The sequence below is a fragment of the Malus sylvestris genome, chromosome 15, assembly GCF_916048215.2.
Source record: "Malus sylvestris chromosome 15, drMalSylv7.2, whole genome shotgun sequence".
NCBI classification, from domain to species: domain Eukaryota; kingdom Viridiplantae; phylum Streptophyta; class Magnoliopsida; order Rosales; family Rosaceae; genus Malus; species Malus sylvestris.
The window spans coordinates 13,105,143-13,127,360 of record NC_062274.1 but is presented as its reverse complement, the minus strand read 5'-3'; the positions used below and the strand labels follow the sequence as shown (position 1 = coordinate 13,127,360).

The 22,218-nt window shown below is 36.8% G+C and overlaps 1 protein-coding gene and 2 long non-coding RNA genes across 12 annotated transcripts; 2 read left to right on the top strand and 1 right to left on the bottom strand.

Annotated features, from left to right (window-relative positions):
• Window positions 1-263: 263 nt before the first annotated feature.
• On the bottom strand, window positions 264-4,866 carry LOC126604107 (CBL-interacting serine/threonine-protein kinase 24-like). 4 transcript variants are annotated; one of them, XM_050271219.1, is made up of 15 exons: window positions 4,733-4,866; window positions 4,162-4,430; window positions 3,894-3,956; window positions 3,667-3,738; window positions 3,450-3,557; window positions 3,265-3,339; window positions 3,065-3,121; window positions 2,773-2,898; window positions 2,309-2,398; window positions 1,898-2,020; window positions 1,550-1,669; window positions 1,317-1,433; window positions 1,055-1,111; window positions 875-949; window positions 264-663 (listed from the first exon to the last, which is right to left on the bottom strand). In XM_050271219.1, exons 2-15 carry the CDS (start codon window positions 4,321-4,323, stop codon window positions 598-600), a joined length of 1,311 nt encoding a protein of 436 aa, XP_050127176.1. In that variant the 5' UTR covers window positions 4,324-4,430; window positions 4,733-4,866; the 3' UTR covers window positions 264-597. The 4 variants fall into 4 exon arrangements, with proteins under 4 accessions (XP_050127176.1, XP_050127179.1, XP_050127177.1 ...); XM_050271222.1 differs by having other exon boundaries at window positions 3,065-3,118; XM_050271220.1 differs by having other exon boundaries at window positions 4,162-4,421.
• A 914-nt stretch (window positions 4,867-5,780) lies between these two features.
• LOC126604110 (uncharacterized) lies at window positions 5,781-15,384 on the top strand. Of its 5 annotated transcripts, none has more exons than XR_007616491.1 (4): window positions 5,781-6,425; window positions 6,531-6,599; window positions 7,298-7,590; window positions 7,643-7,793. It is a non-coding gene; the product is annotated as an uncharacterized LOC126604110 (long non-coding RNA). The 5 variants fall into 5 exon arrangements; XR_007616489.1 differs by lacking the exon at window positions 7,643-7,793 and adding an exon at window positions 15,195-15,384 and having other exon boundaries at window positions 5,784-6,425; window positions 7,298-7,356; XR_007616488.1 differs by having other exon boundaries at window positions 5,783-6,425; window positions 6,506-6,599; window positions 7,298-7,793.
• Window positions 11,547-14,637, top strand: LOC126604109 (uncharacterized). Of its 3 annotated transcripts, XR_007616485.1 has the most exons (4): window positions 11,547-13,269; window positions 13,375-13,443; window positions 14,142-14,434; window positions 14,487-14,637. It is a non-coding gene; the product is annotated as an uncharacterized LOC126604109 (long non-coding RNA). The 3 variants fall into 3 exon arrangements; XR_007616483.1 differs by having other exon boundaries at window positions 14,142-14,637; XR_007616484.1 differs by having other exon boundaries at window positions 11,547-13,273; window positions 14,142-14,637.
• Window positions 15,385-22,218: the final 6,834 nt, after the last annotated feature.

The window sequence follows — 22,218 nt, the reverse complement described above, 5'->3', positions numbered from 1 at the left end:
TGGATTTCCTTTAAAATCATTACAATATAACTCGACGAGATTCTTTGAGTCTCGTCGGTGTACATAATCATATGTTGGTGGCTCTCGTCAATACCCATATCGCAACGTAACTCAATAGATGACACTTAGAGAGAGAGATTCTCAGGTGCCACCAATTGTATATAAACACGTGCTGTGATGAGAAATAGACACGTAGATACATATATACATTTAGTGATAGGACATACTTTCTAAAGTGAAAATGTCGATGCAAGAGAGAAAACTTGTTGAAAACATTAAGAAACTGCTATAATGGTGGACTAAATGAACAATCTTCACGATTTATACATTCTGCGAATCATGTTCGGCAGATACTAAATACATGGCGATATCTCTCAACGGAAATCAGCTACATTTTTCTTCTTCATGTTTTCAGGGTTAATAATATCGAAACGACAGACTTACAGAACAAAATTACAAGCAAATACAACATGTGAAGGACACACTAGCTTCAGAAAATGTCCCTAGAGAAATAGCCTTCCTTTGTTGGTCTGCTCGCTGATTTGCTTCACACCCAAGGAAATGGATCAGCAAGTCCTTGTTCTAAGATGGTTCGAACTACCCCGTACCCTCTATTGGGTTCCAAATAATATCTTCTAATTTGGCACAGAAATTCTTGTAAAACTGCAAAACGAACCGTAAAGAATCACAGGAAAGATAAATTAACTGATGCGAGCACGCAATCTTCAAAGAAATATTGTACAAGGAGAAACAAAATCCGAATCACGGAATGCTTTTATGAGTACTTGAGACTCGTCAAACGATCACATATTGTAGCAGCCAAATATGATAGGCAAACAACAACGAACTAGAATTGAATTCACTAGAAGCTAACCTTATGATATTCAAGAGTATCTCCTGCGGCCTTCCGAACATCTACCATGAAAAGGGATGGTGCAACTTCATAAACCTATATGCAAAAGATAACGATCATGTTAAATAGTAGTTGTACTGAAATCCAATCTTCCTTTGGGAACATAATTACAGTGGTTATGCTGAGAATCTTAAAGATTACCTCGAGGACAACTGCAAATTGTCCCGTCCTATTTGCTGATATTCCTTCAAGTCTTGTCTGCGGTGCAAAAATTCAAACACGAAATCAGAACATGATATTAAATAAAAGGAGAAAAAGGAACCAAATGATTTTCAGGTAGCATCATCCAGAGTACATATTAGTTTCCAATACAAAGTACTAGGGTAACCCAACCAATCATACTCAACCCTCAACTAAGAACATTAGTCAATGTTGGACGGCTGAAGCCGAGGTGCAATAATACCTTGTAATTGCGCGTATGGACTTTGAGACTCATTGATTCTGCAACAGCTTCTACATTTGAAATTATAACTTGAGCTGGTTTGCGGGAAACAAACCGGGTTTGCCGATTTACATAATCCTGCAAAAGGTAAGAGCTTTATAAGTTTTAACAAAATAACAAGTTAAGGGCAGGCCAATAATTGGGCAAGGGAGCAAATATGTGGCAGCACAAGTGCTGAAAGTATACAACCATACCTGTCTTCGGTCAAACAATGCAGATAGATTTAGCCCTTGGGATAGGGTAATCATCTCGAACGCATTCATTAACAAAGGACCACCATCCTTAATTTCTGACCGCTCCGCTATATATTGATCCTGTGACATAATACCAATAGTGTAGAAATACTTTCTTCTTTAGTTATGAAATAGACTTAGAAATGCATAAACTATGCCAATTAAATAAGTCTCTGCAGACATTAGGTTATCACTAGTTTACCGCATCCTACTAATCTGTACTTCACCATAACGTAAATCACAAAACTTTACAACTATGCATTAGAAGAATTCTTAAAAAGTGTATAACACAACTATGCATTAACCAACCTCAATATCCTCAAAGACTGCACGAACATCATCCAAGCTTACTTCCTCATCTTCTCTATATTTGACAGGAGCATAATTTTTCTTAAACCATGGATCATTTCTGATACCATCAATCCGAATTCGCTGCATTAAAACATGGACCAGTTAAACAAAGTTAGGAAAATCCTTAACACTCCAAAAAATGTAGATTTTCTTTTTATCTTTTCTTTTCCTTTAACTGATTGTAGAAACCAGTTTTTCTCTCGATTATAACACATACTCTATCGCCGTATGGCTTCCAAAAAATTAGAATTAATTTTATTAATACTTGTATAATGATGCTGAATTTGATCAATAAAATACAGTGTGAAGTTAATCGTATAGACCTTTAATCAATTGGCAAAAAAATAACTAATATCTGAATATACTCACAGTTTTAGGATTGGGATCAAGTATCTTTTGTATCAATTTATTTGCCTCGGGAGAAAACCAATATGGACAGGAGAACTCTGCTGCAGTAATCTACAGACAAGACAACAAAAGAGTTAGATCTCATACTATCTAGCAATATCCACAGAGTCCATATATAAAAACATTGAAGGAATGACAGGAGGGATCAAATCCGCATTCCCAAGGGTCATAAAAGTATAAATGTGTTCTGGAGCCTATCTTGGTTGCATTGCTGATACTGTGATACAGCATTTCCAAGTATGTGAGTAGGCATGCAATAGGATAGTTACAATATACAAGACCTCTCAAAGGCACAAAATAGAAAAAAGTTAAGTTCCTGTGCAAAATGTTTGAAATAGTGAAGGAAACCATTGTGTTAGACATGAACATTCCAAACATTGTATAACTTGATATAATTCTTACTAAGTCGAACAATGGAAACATACTTTGCTATAGAGGGTATATAGATTTGTCTCATCAAATGGGAGGTATCCAGCCATCAGAACATACAGGATGACCCCACATGACCAAATATCAGCAGCAGCTCCATCGTAACCCTGATCGCCGAGCACCTGTTGGGCATTGGTAACAAAAAATATTTAGCATAAGATTTTGTTCTCTCCAGCTGACTCCTATAATTATTGTTTTTTTTTTTTTGCACAAATTATGAATTGACAAGATAGCTATCTCAGCAAGTGGAAGGGGTGAATACAGCAGTGAAGTTTCTAGAAATTGTACCTCAGGAGCAACATAGTTTGGGGTTCCACATGTGGTGCGAAGAAGACCGTCCCCCTGCTCAAGGATTAGGCAACACAGGAGCAATGGTCAGAGAGATAGATGAGGAGAAAAGACGAAAGGGTAAAGTACAAGAAAATCATACGCATAAAATTAAAATTCTCAAGCGTGATTGAATATTAACATAACAAGATCATCCTTACTTGCAGGGGCAATGCACTTAGTCCAAAATCAGAAACCTTCAAATTTCCATAAGCATCAAGGAGAAGATTTTCGGGCTGTAAATGTACATCACAAGGAAAAGAAAGGGAAACCATTAGAACCACAGCACCGTATAGAAGCCACAAAAGCAAGTGGAAATTAGCTCCAACAGAATATTGGTTTGCACCTTCAGGTCTCTGTGGTACACACCCTTACTGTGACAGTGGGCAACTGCATCCACAAGCTGTTGAAAGTATTTCCTGGATTCATTTTCAGGAAGCTTTCCTCGGTGAACCTGTAGATAAAAATTTAAACGTTAAAATTTTCTAAAATAACGACACGCCTATAGGAATGTAAGTGTATTGATTATAATGATGGTCCGAATCTTGAAGAAGTAGCCTTACAATTTTATCAAACAATTCTCCTCCAGTTACAAACTCGAGAATTATAAATATCTTCGCTCGACCAGCCAAAACCTAGTATTTCGAAGGGAGAAGGCATAGAGGAACAGGGCCAAAGAAAAAAATGCACATCAGCGGAGATGCCAAGACGCAAATATAGCATACAAATTTCCAAATATTCACACAAGTCCTCGGAAATGAGGCATTAATTCAGAATGTCATAACCATACCTCATGCAGCCTTACTATATTAGGATGCCTGACAATCTTCATTATTGATATCTCTCTTTTAATCTGAAACATGAATAGAAGTTAGCCTACTCCATAAACACAACGATTTTTGTAATATACACTAATCTAAAAAAACCTATCTCAACTGCGGATATGGGGATTTGAACTCGGTGCATATGGAGAGCGCATCTGTTCTATCCAATGTGGCTACGCTCATATCCGCAATCCAAGACACAATTATTTAAGGGAAGACAAAAAGGTGAATCACCTGATCAACCATTCTGTGCTTGAGAATGGTGCTTTTGGCCAAAATCTTCATGGCCACGCTTTCGCCGGTCTCGCAGTTCCTCGCAAACTTAACCTTGCCGAATGTCCCTTCGCCAACCATCCGCCCCACCTCATACTTCCCTACCTTTCTCGACTTGTTCATTGTCGTCTCTCTGAGCTCATTTTCCACAAAAATCACAGAACCAAACTTTCCGATTCCCGGAAAATTCAAACTTTCACGATCAAGCAACACAATTTCAGCTTCAATTTCTCCAAAATTTTCAAAAATAACACCAAATTAGAAGAAAACTCAATCAACCCAAGTTCCAGTACTCTTAATTAAGCATGAAAATCGAATCTTTTTTCAATTAAATCCAATTAACACGTAACTGATGAACCCTAAGACATTGTTTGGGTGCTGAGTGATCAGTGATGGATCATGGAGCATAAACAGAAATCGAAAATTGGGAAATTCAATTCGCGTGGCTGTGATTTGCGGCAATTAAAATTCACCAAATTAATCGGGAGGTGGAGAACCGGAGTGATATAGCACATTCCGGCGAGGCAATTACCGGAGAACGAGAATATTGTCGTGGATAGACGCCGTCGGGCTTTCAGGTTCCTCCGGGTGCTCCGATTAATGTGTCTCGTGACTCTCGTCTTTGTTTTATGAATGTTGCAGATGACGTGACGTGCTTATGAAAGTTTTGTAATTCATGGCTCACCAAGTGTGTGTATATATATATATTATATATCACTTGTTTTGTAATATAATATTTTTTAAGAATTGTTATTAGCATTTTAAAATTTTTGGATTCATTTGGATATACTTTTAAAATGACTGAAATCGTTTTTAAAGAAAAATATTTTTGAGTTCCAAAAGTACTTTAAGTGATTTCTACAAGAAGCACCAGTTATGTGATTCTCCTATGAAGCACTTTAAGTGATTTTTCAGGATTTACTAATATTTTTACTAAGGATAGTTTTCGAAAGTATTTTCATCAAAAGCGTTTTCAATTATTTTAAAAGCACATATAAACGAGCTCTTTATTTAGCACTCTAAACTTCCTATAATTAAAAAGAAAAATACATGTGATGTTTTAATGAAACCAAACAATAAAAATGGAATTGGATCATCATTATTTTGTGATGTTTTAATGAAACCAAACAATAAAAATGGAATTGGATCATCATTATTTGTCATCTGACGTGTCTCTTGGTTTGATCAATGTGAACTGAGTCAGACAGAAAGAAATTTGGTGGATGATGGTTTGATGAGGCTGGTTTCGTTTGAAAATATTTTTAAAATAAATGAAAATGCTTTAAAAATATTTTTGGGTTTTAAAGTATTAGGAGTGTTTTTTCAAGATTCACTCATATTTTTATTAAGAATTGATTATAAAGATATTTTCACCAAAAACCCTTTTAGATATTTTAAAAGTAGTTTCAAATAAGTTTTATTGTTGAACTTTGGATGTGTTGTGTTTGATGAACCTCCTCATCCAACTATTCAATTAGGGTTGCTAGGAATTCTGCTATTTGTGTAAATCATTTTAGTTGATGAATTTTTTGTTTTTTTTGTTTAGCGTTTTGCTCGGCCTTTGTGTCACAGCCCGTTCCAAAATATTACATTCGTGGCTGTGAATGGACGAAATTGCCCTTAAGAAATACTAAGTATGTGAAGCTCAAGTTGATAATTATCTAAGTTCCTAAGTTTTGAAAATAAAATGGAATTTAATAAGGATGGAACTTAGATTTTTAGGTTAAAATTTTGTGGTTTAGAGTTGGGGATTGGAAAAGGACCACGTGGGATCCCCATTCCTTATTTCCCTCCCCATTTCCCGTATACTGTCCTTCACACTCTCTCTCTCTCCTCCCTCACGATTACTCTCAGTTCTCTCTCCCTCTCCTTCGAACTCACACGGACCACCACCAAAACCACCCTAAATCTATACCAACGTCAAGTTTGAGACCACCATTGGAATCCTGAGGACTTCACGATCACGTTGGTATCCATTTCAGGTAAGTTTTACTTCGGAAAACCTAGATTCTAAACTCCCCATGAAAGTGTACTGTTCATGAGCTTTGAATTGGTTGATTTTTAGGACAATCCAAGCTCATAGTGAGCTTAGTGAGGTCCCAAGGAAGCTCGGAGTGCTTCGTTGGAAGTTTTTGGACGTAAGAACACGGAGATCGACAAGTTCAAAATTTGGCCGGAGCTTTCGAGGCGTTTTCCGGCGAATCTCCGGCGAGTTAGGAGTCGAGGTAGGTATCAATCTCTTCGTCTCGTCAAGTACTACAACTTTCCTTTTTGTTTCACTCAATTTCGTTGAGTATTGAAGAAGTTATACTCATTTGAAAAATACCCAGTTTCCGGCGACCTCCGAGGCTTTCGAGGCAGTTTCCGGCCAAACCACGGCGAACTAGGTGTTGTTCAAGGTACCATTATCTTTTTCTCTTCAAGGGCTACAACTTTCGTTTTTGAATCACTTGATTTCGTTGAGAAATGACAAAGTTATGGCAATTTGAAAAACTGCCCAGAAAACGGCCGCCGGAAAAACCAGTCCGGCGACCCAAGGAAGAAGAAGGTGCTACAGTAAAAATAAAAAATAAAAATAAAATTATTTTAAAAATATGTCGACGTCCGTGACATCGAGTAGATCACTGTGGTATATTCATATACCTAAATTGAACACCGTATGAGAAAGTTATTGAGGATTGTTGGTTAGGTGTTCAAATAACGTTTTATAGTTTTCACATTTAGGTGAAAATGTGAATTGATGATCCAACCGTTGGATCATCACCAAACTTTGATACGTTATAATACGTAATATTTGAGGATTATTGGAACTTACGGATTGGGAATCCGAGTTACGGATCTTCCGGAATTGGAATTGTAAGTCCATAATATAAAATGTTAACCGTCACTTAGTTTTGGAAATTGACGGAGATCCAACCGTTGGATGGTAATGAAATTTTAGGATGTTATCCTAGAGATATATTGTGGACCTCTGGAAGTTATGGATTTAAAATCTGAGTGGCAGATCTTCCGGATCGATCAACGTAGTGACATATTTTATATAAGTTATGTATTCTATCGATATGAATTCTGAGGTTGGATTTGATTACTATTCTAGGCGGCGATCGTCATGACGCCTTGATGTGTGGTGCTAGGGAGTTGTTGGACGAACTCCAGGTGAGTGGGCAGTTTTGTTTTCCGTATATATATATATATACTTAACGTTTTCCCAGAAATTGAAAATGCATGAAATTATGTTTAAAATGAAATGCATATGAGTTATGTGGAAAAACGGGAAGTGAAATACCATGCATAGAATTGATATGAAAAGTATATAGAAATGTGAGTTGAAATGCCATGCATGAATTAATATATGATGCATATGTATGAATTGGTGCGGTGGACGCACAGGTAAGAATTGATTTATGATGCATATGTATGAATTGGTGCGGTGGACGCACAGGTAAGAATTGATTTATGATGCATATGTATGAAATGGTGCGGTGGACGCACAGATGAGTATTTAATTACTGTTATGATGATGATGATATATATTGAGCTCAAATCCTGCACCATGGTTTAGTGCTTATAGTATTCACCGCATCGCACGCTCGCCTTGGATCCAAGTAGATGCTAGTCGTACAGTCCACGCGGAGTGGGTACGACAGACCAGTCGCGAGAGTGTTAGTGAGATTCCGACTGGTGGGTGACCTTAGATTATGTGCACAGATGATTTATGAGAAGCACTAGAGCGTAACTTGTGTGCAGAAGGCCGGACGGGTCACAGAGGTGACTCCGGTAGAGTGATAATGATAGATTTTGAGCTCTAGGTTCAACCGTATAGGGCTATTAGAGGGCCTACGGTTGATTACTTTCTTGCACCTGATATGATTATGTTGATGCATTCATACCTTATTACTGTTGAGATGATGTGGCATGGCATAATTAATATGAGAAATGTTGAGATGACATGGCATGGCATGATTGATAAAGAGATAATGTTGAGATAGTAAAAATGAAGTTTTGAGAATATATATGTATATTTATATTTTACATTTCTGGGAAAGTATACAGGTTTTACGGAGAGGGGTTACAACGTTTTGAGAAATGTTTGGACTTGGAAAAGAATTGTTTTACTGACCCACTCAATTTTGGTTTTGCGCCCCTCCAGGTTCAGGAATCACAAAGGTGTGGTGACTACGAGGAATTCGACGGTGTTCTGACAGATTGGACAAAAATTAGGACTCACCTTCGGGTGTATCAACTTATAAATTGTATAATTAAAGCTTCCGTACTGTGCAAATGGTTACGTCACTCTCACGTGACGGCCAGCATGCCCTCCTTCGGGACGGGGTGTGTCAGTTGGTATCAGAGCATGGTTGCAATCTTGGACATCTTGAGAAGTTTCTAGTGAATTCTGTCAGAACTACACCGCCTCGTAGCAAACCACGTAGTTAGAGGAACTTAGTCTCCCTGATTTAGCGGGTTGGGGGAAACTATTCTTATGGTGATTCAGTATATTAGAAAAATGGACATTTTAAGACGGGTTATGAGTTGAATTTGAATCACTTAAGAGAAATGATGAACCTGAGGGAACAAAGTGACAGATTAACCAATTGGAAAAGATGTTTCAGATTATGCAAGTCAAAGGAAATTTCCTTCTGACAGGGGGTCGAGACGACTACCTGGTTTTGGGTATGAATTTGTATCCTGGTGGAAACAGGAGTATGATGTGTTGTCACCGGAGGAACAGCTGATTTAAAATTGTTTAAGGACTTGTTTAAAGGAAAAGTTTATCCCTCCGGCATTTATCGATGGTAGTAAACAAGAGTTTACAAATATGAGACAAGGAAGGTGATGATCGAGGGATATTATAGAAAGTTTTCAGACTTGCCTCGTTCCATCCAGATATTGTTGTTAATTTGGTGGAGGTGTTATGTTGTTTTAAGCTGGGTGGCAAAAAGGGAAGTGGTATTTGGGGTGACCACTATCCATTGTAGTTCTTATCAGGAGTATGCTAGATGTTGTTGAATCTTGAGGACTCTGAGAACATGAGCAACGAGAATAAAGAAGAATAAGAAAAGAATGGGAATTAAAAGAAGACGATAAAGTTAATGATTCGTCATATCAAGGATATAGAAAGATTTAGAGCTTCGAAAGAAGTGAAGCTAGAGTTAATTTTTCCAGCTGAGGTTTTAATGTCGCTGGTCAGAATAAAAGTGATGGATATACTGGTAATCCCAGATATTTGAGACAAGGTGTCTCGAGTAAAGGAAATGTACCTTGTGCTGCAGGTACAAAAATTAACACTTTGGGAAATGTGAAATTAATGAATGTGTTTATGTGAACAGAAGGGACACAGAGTTGTGAATCGTCCCTAGAATCAGTTGTACTCAACAATTTTCCATGAAATCATAGTGTCGATTCAGCAGAGTTATGGATTTAGTAGTTTGGTCGGATTGACCGTGAGTACAGAGATATTTGATGAGTTATATGTTCAGCCGTACGGACCATGAGAAATGGATTTGACTGACACATGAGAAATTGGTGAGTTATAGGCTCGGCCGTGCCGACCACGCGGAGTGGATCCGGCCGACGTATTATTGAGATAAGAGTTGAATCAACCGTATTGGTCATTCTAGTTGACTTCGGCTGATATATTTCTTATGATGTATGTTATTACCTAGAGAGTAGTAAATAAATGTAGTTGAGACGAGTGTATGTATTTTGCATTGAGTGACAAAATAGTAATGTTATATCTTTGTGAGTGGTTGCCTACTTATCGAGACAACGATGATTTATCAGTATTGCGGGCTGCAGACCGTAATATTAATAACTCATTCGTGGATTCGTTAAGCAAGCAAACCGGTAGATTATTTTATGTTAGTATTGTACTTATTTGGAATGCTTAGTAGTAATAGAATATATATTGTATCAGTTAATTCTGTTCCATTAGATTGGTTGGTTATAATTGTGACAAGACGGAATGTTAAGGGAAACCAGTACTTTCCATCGATCTGGATGACCAGAGATTACTTTTGTAAGTATGCAAAGTGGATTAAGTTCAGCCATTATTTATGCTGTGAGAGCAAAGAGATTGTTTTCGAAAGGCTGTCAAAAATACTTAGCTCATGTGGTGCTAAATGATGTTGTTTGGAGTAGTGTGAATAATGTCGAAAGAGTTAGACTTTTCTTGATGTCTTCCCTGAAAGTATACCTGGATTGCCTTCAGGCAGAGATATGAGGTTCACTATTGATTTGTTGCCAGGTATAAATTTATATTGGAGATTGGTTCATGATGAGTTAAGGGAATTGGAAATTCAGTTGAGGGAATTGGTTGATAAAAGTTTTATTCAACCTAGTACAACACTTTTGAGGAGCCCCAGTTTGTTGGTGAGGAAGAAAAATGGATCTTGAGACTGTTCATTGATTATAGACAATGGAGTCGGGTAACGATTGAGAACCGTTATCCATGGTGATGTACTGATGTTTATTTAACCAGCTCAAAAGTAATTGCGAAGATTCAAAGATTGAATTGAGATCTGGTTACTACCAATTGAATATTATAAGTGACATTGATCATAAGATGGTTTTCTGGACTCGTTATAGTCTTTATGAAGTTTGGTGATGCTATATGGATACTCATGCTGTTTTATGAGTTATTGGATGAAGTATTCCAATAATGCCTTGATAAATAGATATCATTTTCATTGAAGATATTCTGGCATATTCTGAGCCAGAGCAGAGTATGTAAACGTATTAAGTCAATGAAGCAAAGATTGAGAGAACGTTGGTTGTATGCTAAGTTTAGCAAATGCGAATGTTGGATGAATCAAGCAGCATTTCTGGGATATGTTATATATTCTTAAGGTATTCAAGTGAATCCTTAAAAGGTAACAGAAATTAAAATTTGGAACAACCACGAGTCGTAATTGAGATTTGGAATTTCTTAGCTTACCAGGCTATCTTGGATGGTTGTGAAAGATTTTTCAGTCATTGCGTTGTCATTAACGAGACTGATGAGAAAAGAGGTTATGTATGAGTGGGAAGGAATTGTAAGCAAAGGATTCAACAACTGAAGTATTTCCTCACTCATGCACGTATTTTAATATTCCCAGAAGATAGCGATAATTATCGGTATATGGTGATGTTACATTAAATGTTCTTGGATATGTACTAATGCAAATGTTAGGGTGATTGCATACGTTTCACGATAAATGGAATCTCATAAGATGAATTACCCTACTGGTGATTTGGAAGTCACGATTACCATTCTTGCTGTGAAGTTATGGAGACATTATATTTTAGTGGGAATGCAAGATTTTTTTTTTTCGAATCCAAAAAAAGTCTTCAATATCCATTACTTGGAAGGAATTTGATATGAGGTAGCGAAAGTGAATTGTATTGCTTAATGAACATGATTGTACGATCAGGGTGATCGTAAAGTTTGTTCTAGCTGAAGCACTTGGTGAGAAGACTACAGTAAGATTAATATCTGGCATGTTTGCCAAGAGTATCATCTTGTGGATTGAAAACCAACGGAAGAAAAATTAAGAATGGAAGATCGAGAAGAAGTTATACTTGTTAAGTAACAAGTTAGTACATTTACCCCAGTGTTGAGTAACAACCTTTCCCAGACAGTGCAACACTACTTATTTGTTTTATGGAAAAGAGAATTGGATTACGGAACTGCTAAGTTTCTTAAGTATGTTGGTTGTGCAGTTTCCGAAGTAACGCCATAAGGACCATGAAATGTGTCACGTGAGTCGGTTTTTGATGACTTGTGAATGGAATGTTTCTGGGTAGAGAAAGATTCGATCGAGAAAGAGTTTTAGTAGACCCTGAGACTATGGATGAGTCTCCTCAAAGTATTCAGGTGATTAAGTTAACCTGAAGTAACCAGGAATGGCAAAAGAGATCAACAGATGGATATGCCACTAATCAAGTGTGTAAGGTAAATGGTTTAATATTTTTGGAAATTTCACCATGAACAGAAATAGTAAGATTCAGAAAGGGAGACAAGATAAGTCTTGAACACATCAGTCCGTTTTGATCATTAAAGGAATCGACGAAGTTGCATACAAGTTTGTGATGCCTTCAGAATTGGCTAAGGCACATAATGTATTTTGTGTTTGATGCGTTGTCACTAGGTGGCAGATTTGTCACATGGGATTATGGTGTAACTATTGAGAATTAAATTGGATTCGACTTGATAAGGAACCAAGGACGACTTTGGATTGGAAAAAGAAGGTCCTGAGAATTAAGACAGAGTAAGTAGTAAAAGCTTTGTGAAGGAAATCATTCAGTAGAAAAGTATGTGGGAGAAAGAGAATCGGATGAGAGAGATTTACCCGAAGCTATTGTTGGAGTATGGTTGATTTAGTTGGTTGCTGGAATTTCGGGGACGAAATTCTATAAGGAGGGGAGATTGTCACAGCCCGTTCCAAAATATTACATTCGTGGCTGTGAATGGACGAAATTGCCCTTAAGAAATACTAAGTATGTGAAGCTCAAGTTGATAATTATCTAAGTTCCTAAGTTTTGAAAATAAAATGGAATTTAATAAGGATGGAACTTAGATTTTTAGGTTAAAATTTTGTGGTTTAGAGTTGGGGATTGGAAAAGGACCACGTGGGATCCCCATTCCTTATTTCCCTCCCCATTTCCCGTATACTGTCCTTCACACTCTCTCTCTCTCCTCCCTCACGATTACTCTCAGTTCTCTCTCCCTCTCCTTCGAACTCACACGGACCACCACCAAAACCACCCTAAATCTATACCAACGTCAAGTTTGAGACCACCATTGGAATCCTGAGGACTTCACGATCACGTTGGTATCCATTTCAGGTAAGTTTTACTTCGGAAAACCTAGATTCTAAACTCCCCATGAAAGTGTACTGTTCATGAGCTTTGAATTGGTTGATTTTTAGGACAATCCAAGCTCATAGTGAGCTTAGTGAGGTCCCAAGGAAGCTCGGAGTGCTTCGTTGGAAGTTTTTGGACGTAAGAACACGGAGATCGACAAGTTCAAAATTTGGCCGGAGCTTTCGAGGCGTTTTCCGGCGAATCTCCGGCGAGTTAGGAGTCGAGGTAGGTATCAATCTCTTCGTCTCGTCAAGTACTACAACTTTCCTTTTTGTTTCACTCAATTTCGTTGAGTATTGAAGAAGTTATACTCATTTGAAAAATACCCAGTTTCCGGCGACCTCCGAGGCTTTCGAGGCAGTTTCCGGCCAAACCACGGCGAACTAGGTGTTGTTCAAGGTACCATTATCTTTTTCTCTTCAAGGGCTACAACTTTCGTTTTTGAATCACTTGATTTAGTTGAGAAATGACAAAGTTATGGCAATTTGAAAAACTGCCCAGAAAACGGCCGCCGGAAAAACCAGTCCGGCGACCCAAGGAAGAAGAAGGTGCTACAGTAAAAATAAAAAATAAAAATAAAATTATTTTAAAAATATGTCGACGTCCGTGACATCGAGTAGATCACTGTGGTATATTCATATACCTAAATTGAACACCGTATGAGAAAGTTATTGAGGATTGTTGGTTAGGTGTTCAAATAACGTTTTATAGTTTTCACATTTAGGTGAAAATGTGAATTGATGATCCAACCGTTGGATCATCACCAAACTTTGATACGTTATAATACGTAATATTTGAGGATTATTGGAACTTACGGATTGGGAATCCGAGTTACGGATCTTCCGGAATTGGAATTGTAAGTCCATAATATAAAATGTTAACCGTCACTTAGTTTTGGAAATTGACGGAGATCCAACCGTTGGATGGTAATGAAATTTTAGGATGTTATCCTAGAGATATATTGTGGACCTCTGGAAGTTATGGATTTAAAATCTGAGTGGCAGATCTTCCGGATCGATCAACGTAGTGACATATTTTATATGAGTTATGTATTCTATCGATATGAATTCTGAGGTTGGATTTGATTACTATTCTAGGCGGCGATCGTCATGACGCCTTGATGTGTGGTGCTAGGGAGTTGTTGGACGAACTCCAGGTGAGTGGGCAGTTTTGTTTTCCGTATATATATATATATACTTAACGTTTTCCCAGAAATTGAAAATGCATGAAATTATGTTTAAAATGAAATGCATATGAGTTATGTGGAAAAACGGGAAGTGAAATACCATGCATAGAATTGATATGAAAAGTATATAGAAATGTGAGTTGAAATGCCATGCATGAATTAATATATGATGCATATGTATGAATTGGTGCGGTGGACGCACAGGTAAGAATTGATTTATGATGCATATGTATGAATTGGTGCGGTGGACGCACAGGTAAGAATTGATTTATGATGCATATGTATGAAATGGTGCGGTGGACGCACAGATGAGTATTTAATTACTGTTATGATGATGATGATATATATTGAGCTCAAATCCTGCACCATGGTTTAGTGCTTATAGTATTCACCGCATCGCACGCTCGCCTTGGATCCAAGTAGATGCTAGTCGTACAGTCCACGCGGAGTGGGTACGACAGACCAGTCGCGAGAGTGTTAGTGAGATTCCGACTGGTGGGTGACCTTAGATTATGTGCACAGATGATTTATGAGAAGCACTAGAGCGTAACTTGTGTGCAGAAGGCCGGACGGGTCACAGAGGTGACTCCGGTAGAGTGATAATGATAGATTTTGAGCTCTAGGTTCAACCGTATAGGGCTATTAGAGGGCCTACGGTTGATTACTTTCTTGCACCTGATATGATTATGTTGATGCATTCATACCTTATTACTGTTGAGATGATGTGGCATGGCATAATTAATATGAGAAATGTTGAGATGACATGGCATGGCATGATTGATAAAGAGATAATGTTGAGATAGTAAAAATGAAGTTTTGAGAATATATATGTATATTTATATTTTACATTTCTGGGAAAGTATACAGGTTTTACGGAGAGGGGTTACAACGTTTTGAGAAATGTTTGGACTTGGAAAAGAATTGTTTTACTGACCCACTCAATTTTGGTTTTGCGCCCCTCCAGGTTCAGGAATCACAAAGGTGTGGTGACTACGAGGAATTCGACGGTGTTCTGACAGATTGGACAAAAATTAGGACTCACCTTCGGGTGTATCAACTTATAAATTGTATAATTAAAGCTTCCGTACTGTGCAAATGGTTACGTCACTCTCACGTGACGGCCAGCATGCCCTCCTTCGGGACGGGGTGTGTCACTTTGAGCCTCCTTGTGACTCAAAAAAAGGAAATTATACATACAAAAAACACTTAATGAGATAAACGCTTATTTAACTTGACATAATACAATTCAGAAAATGAAAACATCGATTTTATTTTGTTTTATTTGTAGAAATGTTAAGCTGGATGTAATCGAACGAAGAATAATTTGGCTAGTTTCCAAAAAAGTCGTAACCTTTTTCGTTTTGTTCATAGAAAAAGTCGTTGCGTTTTAGTTTGGCTACTTGTTTTGGATTAAACAATTTGTCAAATAATCTAAACAAACATATAACTTTAAAATGGAGCTGATAAAAAAAGTCATCACGAAATGGCTCAGCAGTTGGGATAAATTTCAAATTCGTATTTCACACTATTCGTTTTGAATTTGATTTTTAGTACTAGAATCACACAATGATAATTAAGGAAATTCTAAAATGTTTCTATGAGTTTTTCTGATTCAAAAAAAAAATTATGATGACTTAATCACCGGTTATTCTCTTTAAAAAAAATAAAAAAGTAATGGGGCTGACAAAGATGAGAAACTACTTGTCACATATGTAAAGTTATATTGATGTACACAGCTGAAGGTATGTAGTTTGATTTTTCTTCTCAATCGAGATTATTTTAGTGTTTTGACTTGGTGAAATTATGTAAGTTAAGGTGAACAAGTAATTAGAAAGACTTGCAGGTTTTTAATTGTTAATAAAATAAATAGCTTGAGGTAATTAAAACAGTAATTTGAGGACTACAAGCAAAACTATTTCGCTACCACGATGGAATAATGATACTGTAGAATCTCATGAGCTTACCACGTGGTGTTTATTTCTAATTTTCTAATAGCTAGATTATTGATCTTAATTTCAGGATTAGTCCAGACAACTAGATTAATGAAGAGTGCTGCTCAAGCAACTCACATGTCATATTTTCTCACCTGTTTTTTTTTTATGAAAATTTTAAAAACATGTTTAATTTTTTTTGTAAAATGACTTTTAAGTCCTAATAAAAAACCATAAGAACAAATTCTAACGACATATTTAACATGTATTTCCAAATCAGATCTATCTCTAATTCTCTATTATTGATAGAGAAAGATTTGCAACTGATATTGTCACATCTCGGCCCGAGCCCCCACCATATCCAGGACTCAACTCCGCCGTAGCATGATATTGTCCGTTTTGGGCCCCGACCACGTCATCACGGTTTTGTTTTTGGGAACTCACACGAGAACTTCCCAGTGGGTCACCCATTCTCGGACTGCTCTCGCACGAACTCACTTAACTTCGGAGTTCCGATGAACTCCGAAGCCAATGAGCTCCGACAAGGCATCGTGCTAGGTAAAGATGGGAATATACATATAAAGCTTACAGGATCCACTCCCCTGGGCGATGTGGGATGTCACAATCCACCCCCCCTTAGGGGCCCGACGTCCTCGTCGACACACTTCCAGCCTGGGATTGGCTCTGATACCAAATTGTCACATCCCGCCCCAGACCCCCACCACATCCCAGGCTCGACTCTGCCGTAGCACGATATTGTCTTCTTTGGGACCCGACCACCCCCTCACGGTTTTGTTTATGGGAACTCACACGAGAACGTCCCAGTGGGTCACCCATCGTGGGATTGCTCTCGCACGAACTCGCTTAACTTCATAGTTCTTATGAACTCCAAAGCCAGTGAATTCTCAAAAGACCTCGTGCTAGGTAGAGATAGGAATATACATATAAGCCTTACAAGATCTACTCCCCTAGACGATGTGGGATGTCACATATATGGTGAGGGGCTTCAATTCTTAGCAATAATCTCAAAAAGTTTGAATATAGTTCTTGATATTCACGGTCTTTATATTTGGATCATGGGAAGAGAGAAAGAGAAGAAGAAAATGGGAGGAAAAAAATTTGGTTGATGGCGAGGAGAACCACGGGGGGTGCGGTGGTGAGTTTGGTTGTTGTTGGCTAATGAGTTCTGCCGCTACGTAGTTGTTGAATTGTGCTTTTTTCTCCTTCTTCAATTTTTGTTTTAAATTTCAAACATAGGAATATTTAGGAATAACAGTGGATGGGAAAAGATGATTAGGTTTTTTGTACTTTTTATGGTGTGGTTGGATAAATAAGACAAGAGGTGGGTCTAGCAACTATTTGACAACCATTTAATTTTCACTTTTGTTTTAACTGAAATCTTGTTTGGTATTTACTTTTCAAAGAAGATGAAAACTAAAAATAAAAAAATAAAACTCAAGACAAAAGGACACAATAAAGGTGTAAGTGAATAGTACCATAAGTGACTTTTCAAGGTAAAAATATCATTAATGTTAAAAGTGAACAATATCAGGAGCATTTAATTAGGATTCCCAAAATTAAAAAAACAAAACAATAAAAATGACCAATTGACACATGGGCGTGGTATGGCAAGTGGCTAATTTTTTTTAAAACTTGAATATGACAACCTAACTAGTTGGATAATTTAATTGTTACGCACTTTCAAAAAGAGAATGTTCCTTCAGCTTTATTTTTCACATTAACAACAAACGTTGTGAAAGTTACCTAACCAGCTAATTACGAAAGTTTTTCCCTCCTACTCTTTTTTTTTTTTTTGTCGAATTTCCCCTCCTACTCATAGACATGTCATGGTCGCAACTTCAACTTGTGAGATTGATTAATCACTAATTCGAGCTTAATTATCGTTTATAATTAAGCTCTTGAATAAACAAAGATGACGAGGTTAAGTAGATTTCAAACAACGTCGCAACCTGCGCGATATTTTATGCATGTCTCTGGGTCGGTAAACAGACGGGGGGGGGGGGGCCTTTTTCCTTGAGCATCTCGGAAGTCAGCGAGGGAATAAGCTTGATCCTTTGGGCCGGGACACGTGTAGTTTTAATTGGATTAGTTCAGCCCTGGCCCAACACAATCACAAGAAATTTTCCCCCTTCATTTTTGGTGCATTCGGGCTTCTTTATTTGTGATACTACTTCTGTTCTTGGAGAAGAGACATATTCTACTTCTTAACTATTATACAAATTTTATAATTGAAACTGTAACTTTTTAATCTTTATTTGAGGGTCATCCTTATAAAAAACTTATTTGAATCAGATATCGTTTAGTCATATAAATTTATGAAATAAATTAAGGGTGTTAGCACCAAGTAATATATTCATAATGAACAATCCATTTATTTGGCACATTTGAATGACTAAATGACATTCGATTTGAATAATTTTTGTATAGGGATGATCTTGAAATGAAGATTAAGAATTGAAAGATTCCGATTATGGAGTTTATAAGGAAAAGATACGTTATTCGCAAAATGTGAGATATGTGTATTCCCCCAATGGGAGAACACAAGTATTATTCTTACTTAGGTTAGTTCATACCATTTTTTTAGCGATATTTTAGTTTTTTTTTTTTTAAACAAACGCTAATATAATTTAATTTAAATTCATTTGAACTATGAGGAGAAGATTCGAATCAACATCTTAGATGCAAAGACAAATGTTTTTGACCAACTGAACTATAAAGAAGAGAAATTTAAAATAATTTGGTGCGTAGGAAGTAGAACATTATTTTAATCCAATCATATATATAATCAAATGGGAAATCTAAAGCAATTTTTATTGTTATCACTCAAACAATTAATATTTTATTAAGGATATATCAGACATTTAAACTTGTAATTGTGCAAATCTTATAAAGCAAACTATGATTTTGAAATTATTTCATCACTTTGAAATGTAACAACAATCCCAGTTAAATCCAAAATATGTATGTGATATGATTGTAAGCCAACAAAAATAACATGAAGATAATGTAGGAATTTAGCAAAACAAAGATAATGAAGGATAAAAAATACATTTTGTTCTAAAACTATTGGGGTTAGCCTGGTGATAGATGGTGGATAAGGTATGAGTTTGATAGATTTATTGTTCGAAATATTCCAGAATCACAAAAATATAAAAAAATAAAATAAAAAACCTTCGCTTGAAGCAAACCATGTATGCATGACACCTGAAATCGGAAAGTACATGCTCGTAATCACTTAAATTACAACCAGCCCTAAACAGACTTTAGAAATGAAAATGAGGTGGTTGCCACTTGGCAACATCCTCCCATTCTTATTGGAGGATTCAATGAGATGAAAGATATACAGATTTCTCCCATAGGGTGTTAGAGGATTATACGGCCTGAGTTTGATTTGGTTGTTTGCTTTCGATCTTGAGGTCTATATTTTGACTACCACCCATATGCATGTAATCCCCATCACATAAATTGGATCTTAAAATTCACATCTCTGTCACTCTATTTTCTCCGCTTTGTATCTCTTTCACTATACTTTATAAAAAATATGCTAATTAGATGTCTCTCTATTTCTTCTGTGGAATGGTTGGGATCATTTTGTTCATCAGTCTACTTCCTAACTTATGCAAGTGGAGTCTTCTAACGTTTATTTGGTTTCAAATATCATGTTTGTGACAATCTACAACCTACAATCTTGACCTCTCGATATCAAGCCAATAATCTATCCTAATGTTAATTCTCTTTTCCCACTCTACCTGAAGTATTGGCCCGAACATCTACACCTCTCGTTTAGCATACAAACAATTTTCTCATACTGGATAGCATATTTAGTTGTTGTGATCATAAATTTTATTAACAACTGTATTGCAAAAGAATAAGCTAACACATAAGGTTACAATTTGATTTATACAGAAGTAGTTAATTACATTATTTGAAATGAGAGTCACCTTCGAATACCACTGATACTTTGGTTCCATTTGACAAATAATGGTGTATTTATTTGACACATTTGAATGACTAAATGACATTCGATTTGAATAATTTTTCCCCTTCATTTTTGGGGCACTCGGGCTTCTTTATTTGTGATACTACTGTTCTTGGAGAAGACGCATATTCTTCTTAACTATTATACAAATTTTATAATTGAAACTGTTTAACTTTTTAATCTTCATTTGAGGATCATTCTTATAAAAAATCATTCGAATCAGAGATTGTTTAGTCATCTAAATTTATGAAATAAATTAAGGGTGTTAGCACCAAAGTAACATATTCATAATGAACAGTCCATTTATTTGACACATTTGAATGACTAAATGACATTCGATTTGAATAATTTTTGTATAGGGATGATCTTGAAATGAAGATTAAGAATTGAAAGATTCCGATTATGGAGTTTATAAGGAAAAGATATGTTATTCACAAAATGTGAGATATGTGTATTTCCCCCAATTGGAGGATATGTGTATTCCCCCAATGGGAGAACACAAGTATTATTCTTACTTAGGTTATTAGTTCATACCATTTTTTTAGTGATATTTTAGTTTTTTTTTAACAAACGCTATAATAATTTAATTTAAATTCATCTGAACTATGAGGAAAAGATTCGAATCAACACCTCAGATGCAAAAACAAATATTTTTTACCAATTGAGCTATAAAGAAAAGAAATTTAAAATAATTTGGTGCGTAGGAGTAGAACATTATTTTAATCTAATCATATATATAATCAAATGGGAAATCTAAAGGAATTTTTATTGTTATCACTCAAGCATGATGTTCCAATGGTTGCTATGTCACAGCCCGTCCCGAGATTTTCTTATTCAGGACGTGAAATGACGGAATTGCCCTTAACGGGCATTAAGGTACGTGGGTGTGTGACAATATTTGGTCTAATCTTAGATATGTTTTGGAAGAAAATAAATAAGATAAGTTGGCTTATTAATTTGGTTCGTGTTAATTTGGTTAGGGATATGGAAAAATGGATGGTGTGGATTGAATGTGGGCATCTAAACCCTCACACTCTCCCTTTCTCTATCCCGTAGCCCTCTCTCTCTCCTCCATCTCGACGCACCCTCTCTCACACCCATATCGTACGGCCTCACCCAAAATCCCCCAAAACTCAGTGGATCGAGGTAACCAAGGTAAGAATCTTCATCCTTGAGATGTTTTGAGTTGATTGGTACTGGTTTTAGGACGTAGAACCTTCGATTTCACATGAATCCGAAACCCCCATTTTTGGTCACTGTTCATGCACACGTAAAATGTTGTGTTTCAGGGAATTCTAAGCTTATAGTGAGCTTAGTGAGGTCCCAAGGAAGCTCGGAGTGCTTCGTTTGAAGGATTTGGACGTCGGGATCACGAGGGTTAAGTTTGGCCGGTTTTGCTTGGATTTTTCCGATGAGATTTAGTTGTTTTTGAAGCTTAAAAGTAGTGTATCGTGATTCTACTTGTTTGGGGCTTCATTTTGGTATAAAATACGAAGAAAATGGTTGAGAAACGAAGGAGAACAAGACGTTCAAAGTTTGGCCGGAAACCGGCCGCCGGAAAGTTCAGTCCGGCGAGCCCGAGGTTGAAGATGGTGCGCGTGGGGGCGCGTGCGGCCTCCAAATTTTTTTCTAAAAATTACTCGACGTCCGTGACGTCGAGTAGGTCGATGTGGTAAATTCATATACCCAAATTGAGCATCGTATGAGAAGTTATTTCGAATTGTTGGTTATATGTTTAAATTAACGTTTTTATAGTTGTTTCGCATATAGGTGACACTTATCCCGAGGACGAGCGCATCCAGGGACGTCACGGGGGTTACGACCCATCGACTTATCAGTGAGTGGGCAGTTTTGTTTTCGTATTACCTATATACAACTGTTTTTCCCAGAAAATGCGTTTATATGAAAATTATGATTTAAATTGCCATGCATGCAAATGTTGAGATATCTAGTTTGATAATCGATGCATATATATGTTAATTGACGCGGTGGACGCACATGTGAGTTTTTATATTATTCAGATGAGTTATTTTATGAGAATTGCATTGAAAGCTCAT

Excerpts from the sequence above, each read along its gene's own strand:
- LOC126604107 (XM_050271219.1), bottom strand. The coding sequence starts at position 4,323 with ATGAACAAGTCGAGAAAGGTAGGGAAGTATGAGGTGGGGCGGATGGTT. Across the intron at positions 1,670-1,897 it reads CAGTCTTTGAGGATATTGAG|GATCAATATATAGCGGAGCG; the intron begins GTTGGTTAATGC and ends ATTATGTCACAG. Across the intron at positions 1,434-1,549 it reads CATTGTTTGACCGAAGACAG|GATTATGTAAATCGGCAAAC; the intron begins GTATGGTTGTAT and ends TACCTTTTGCAG.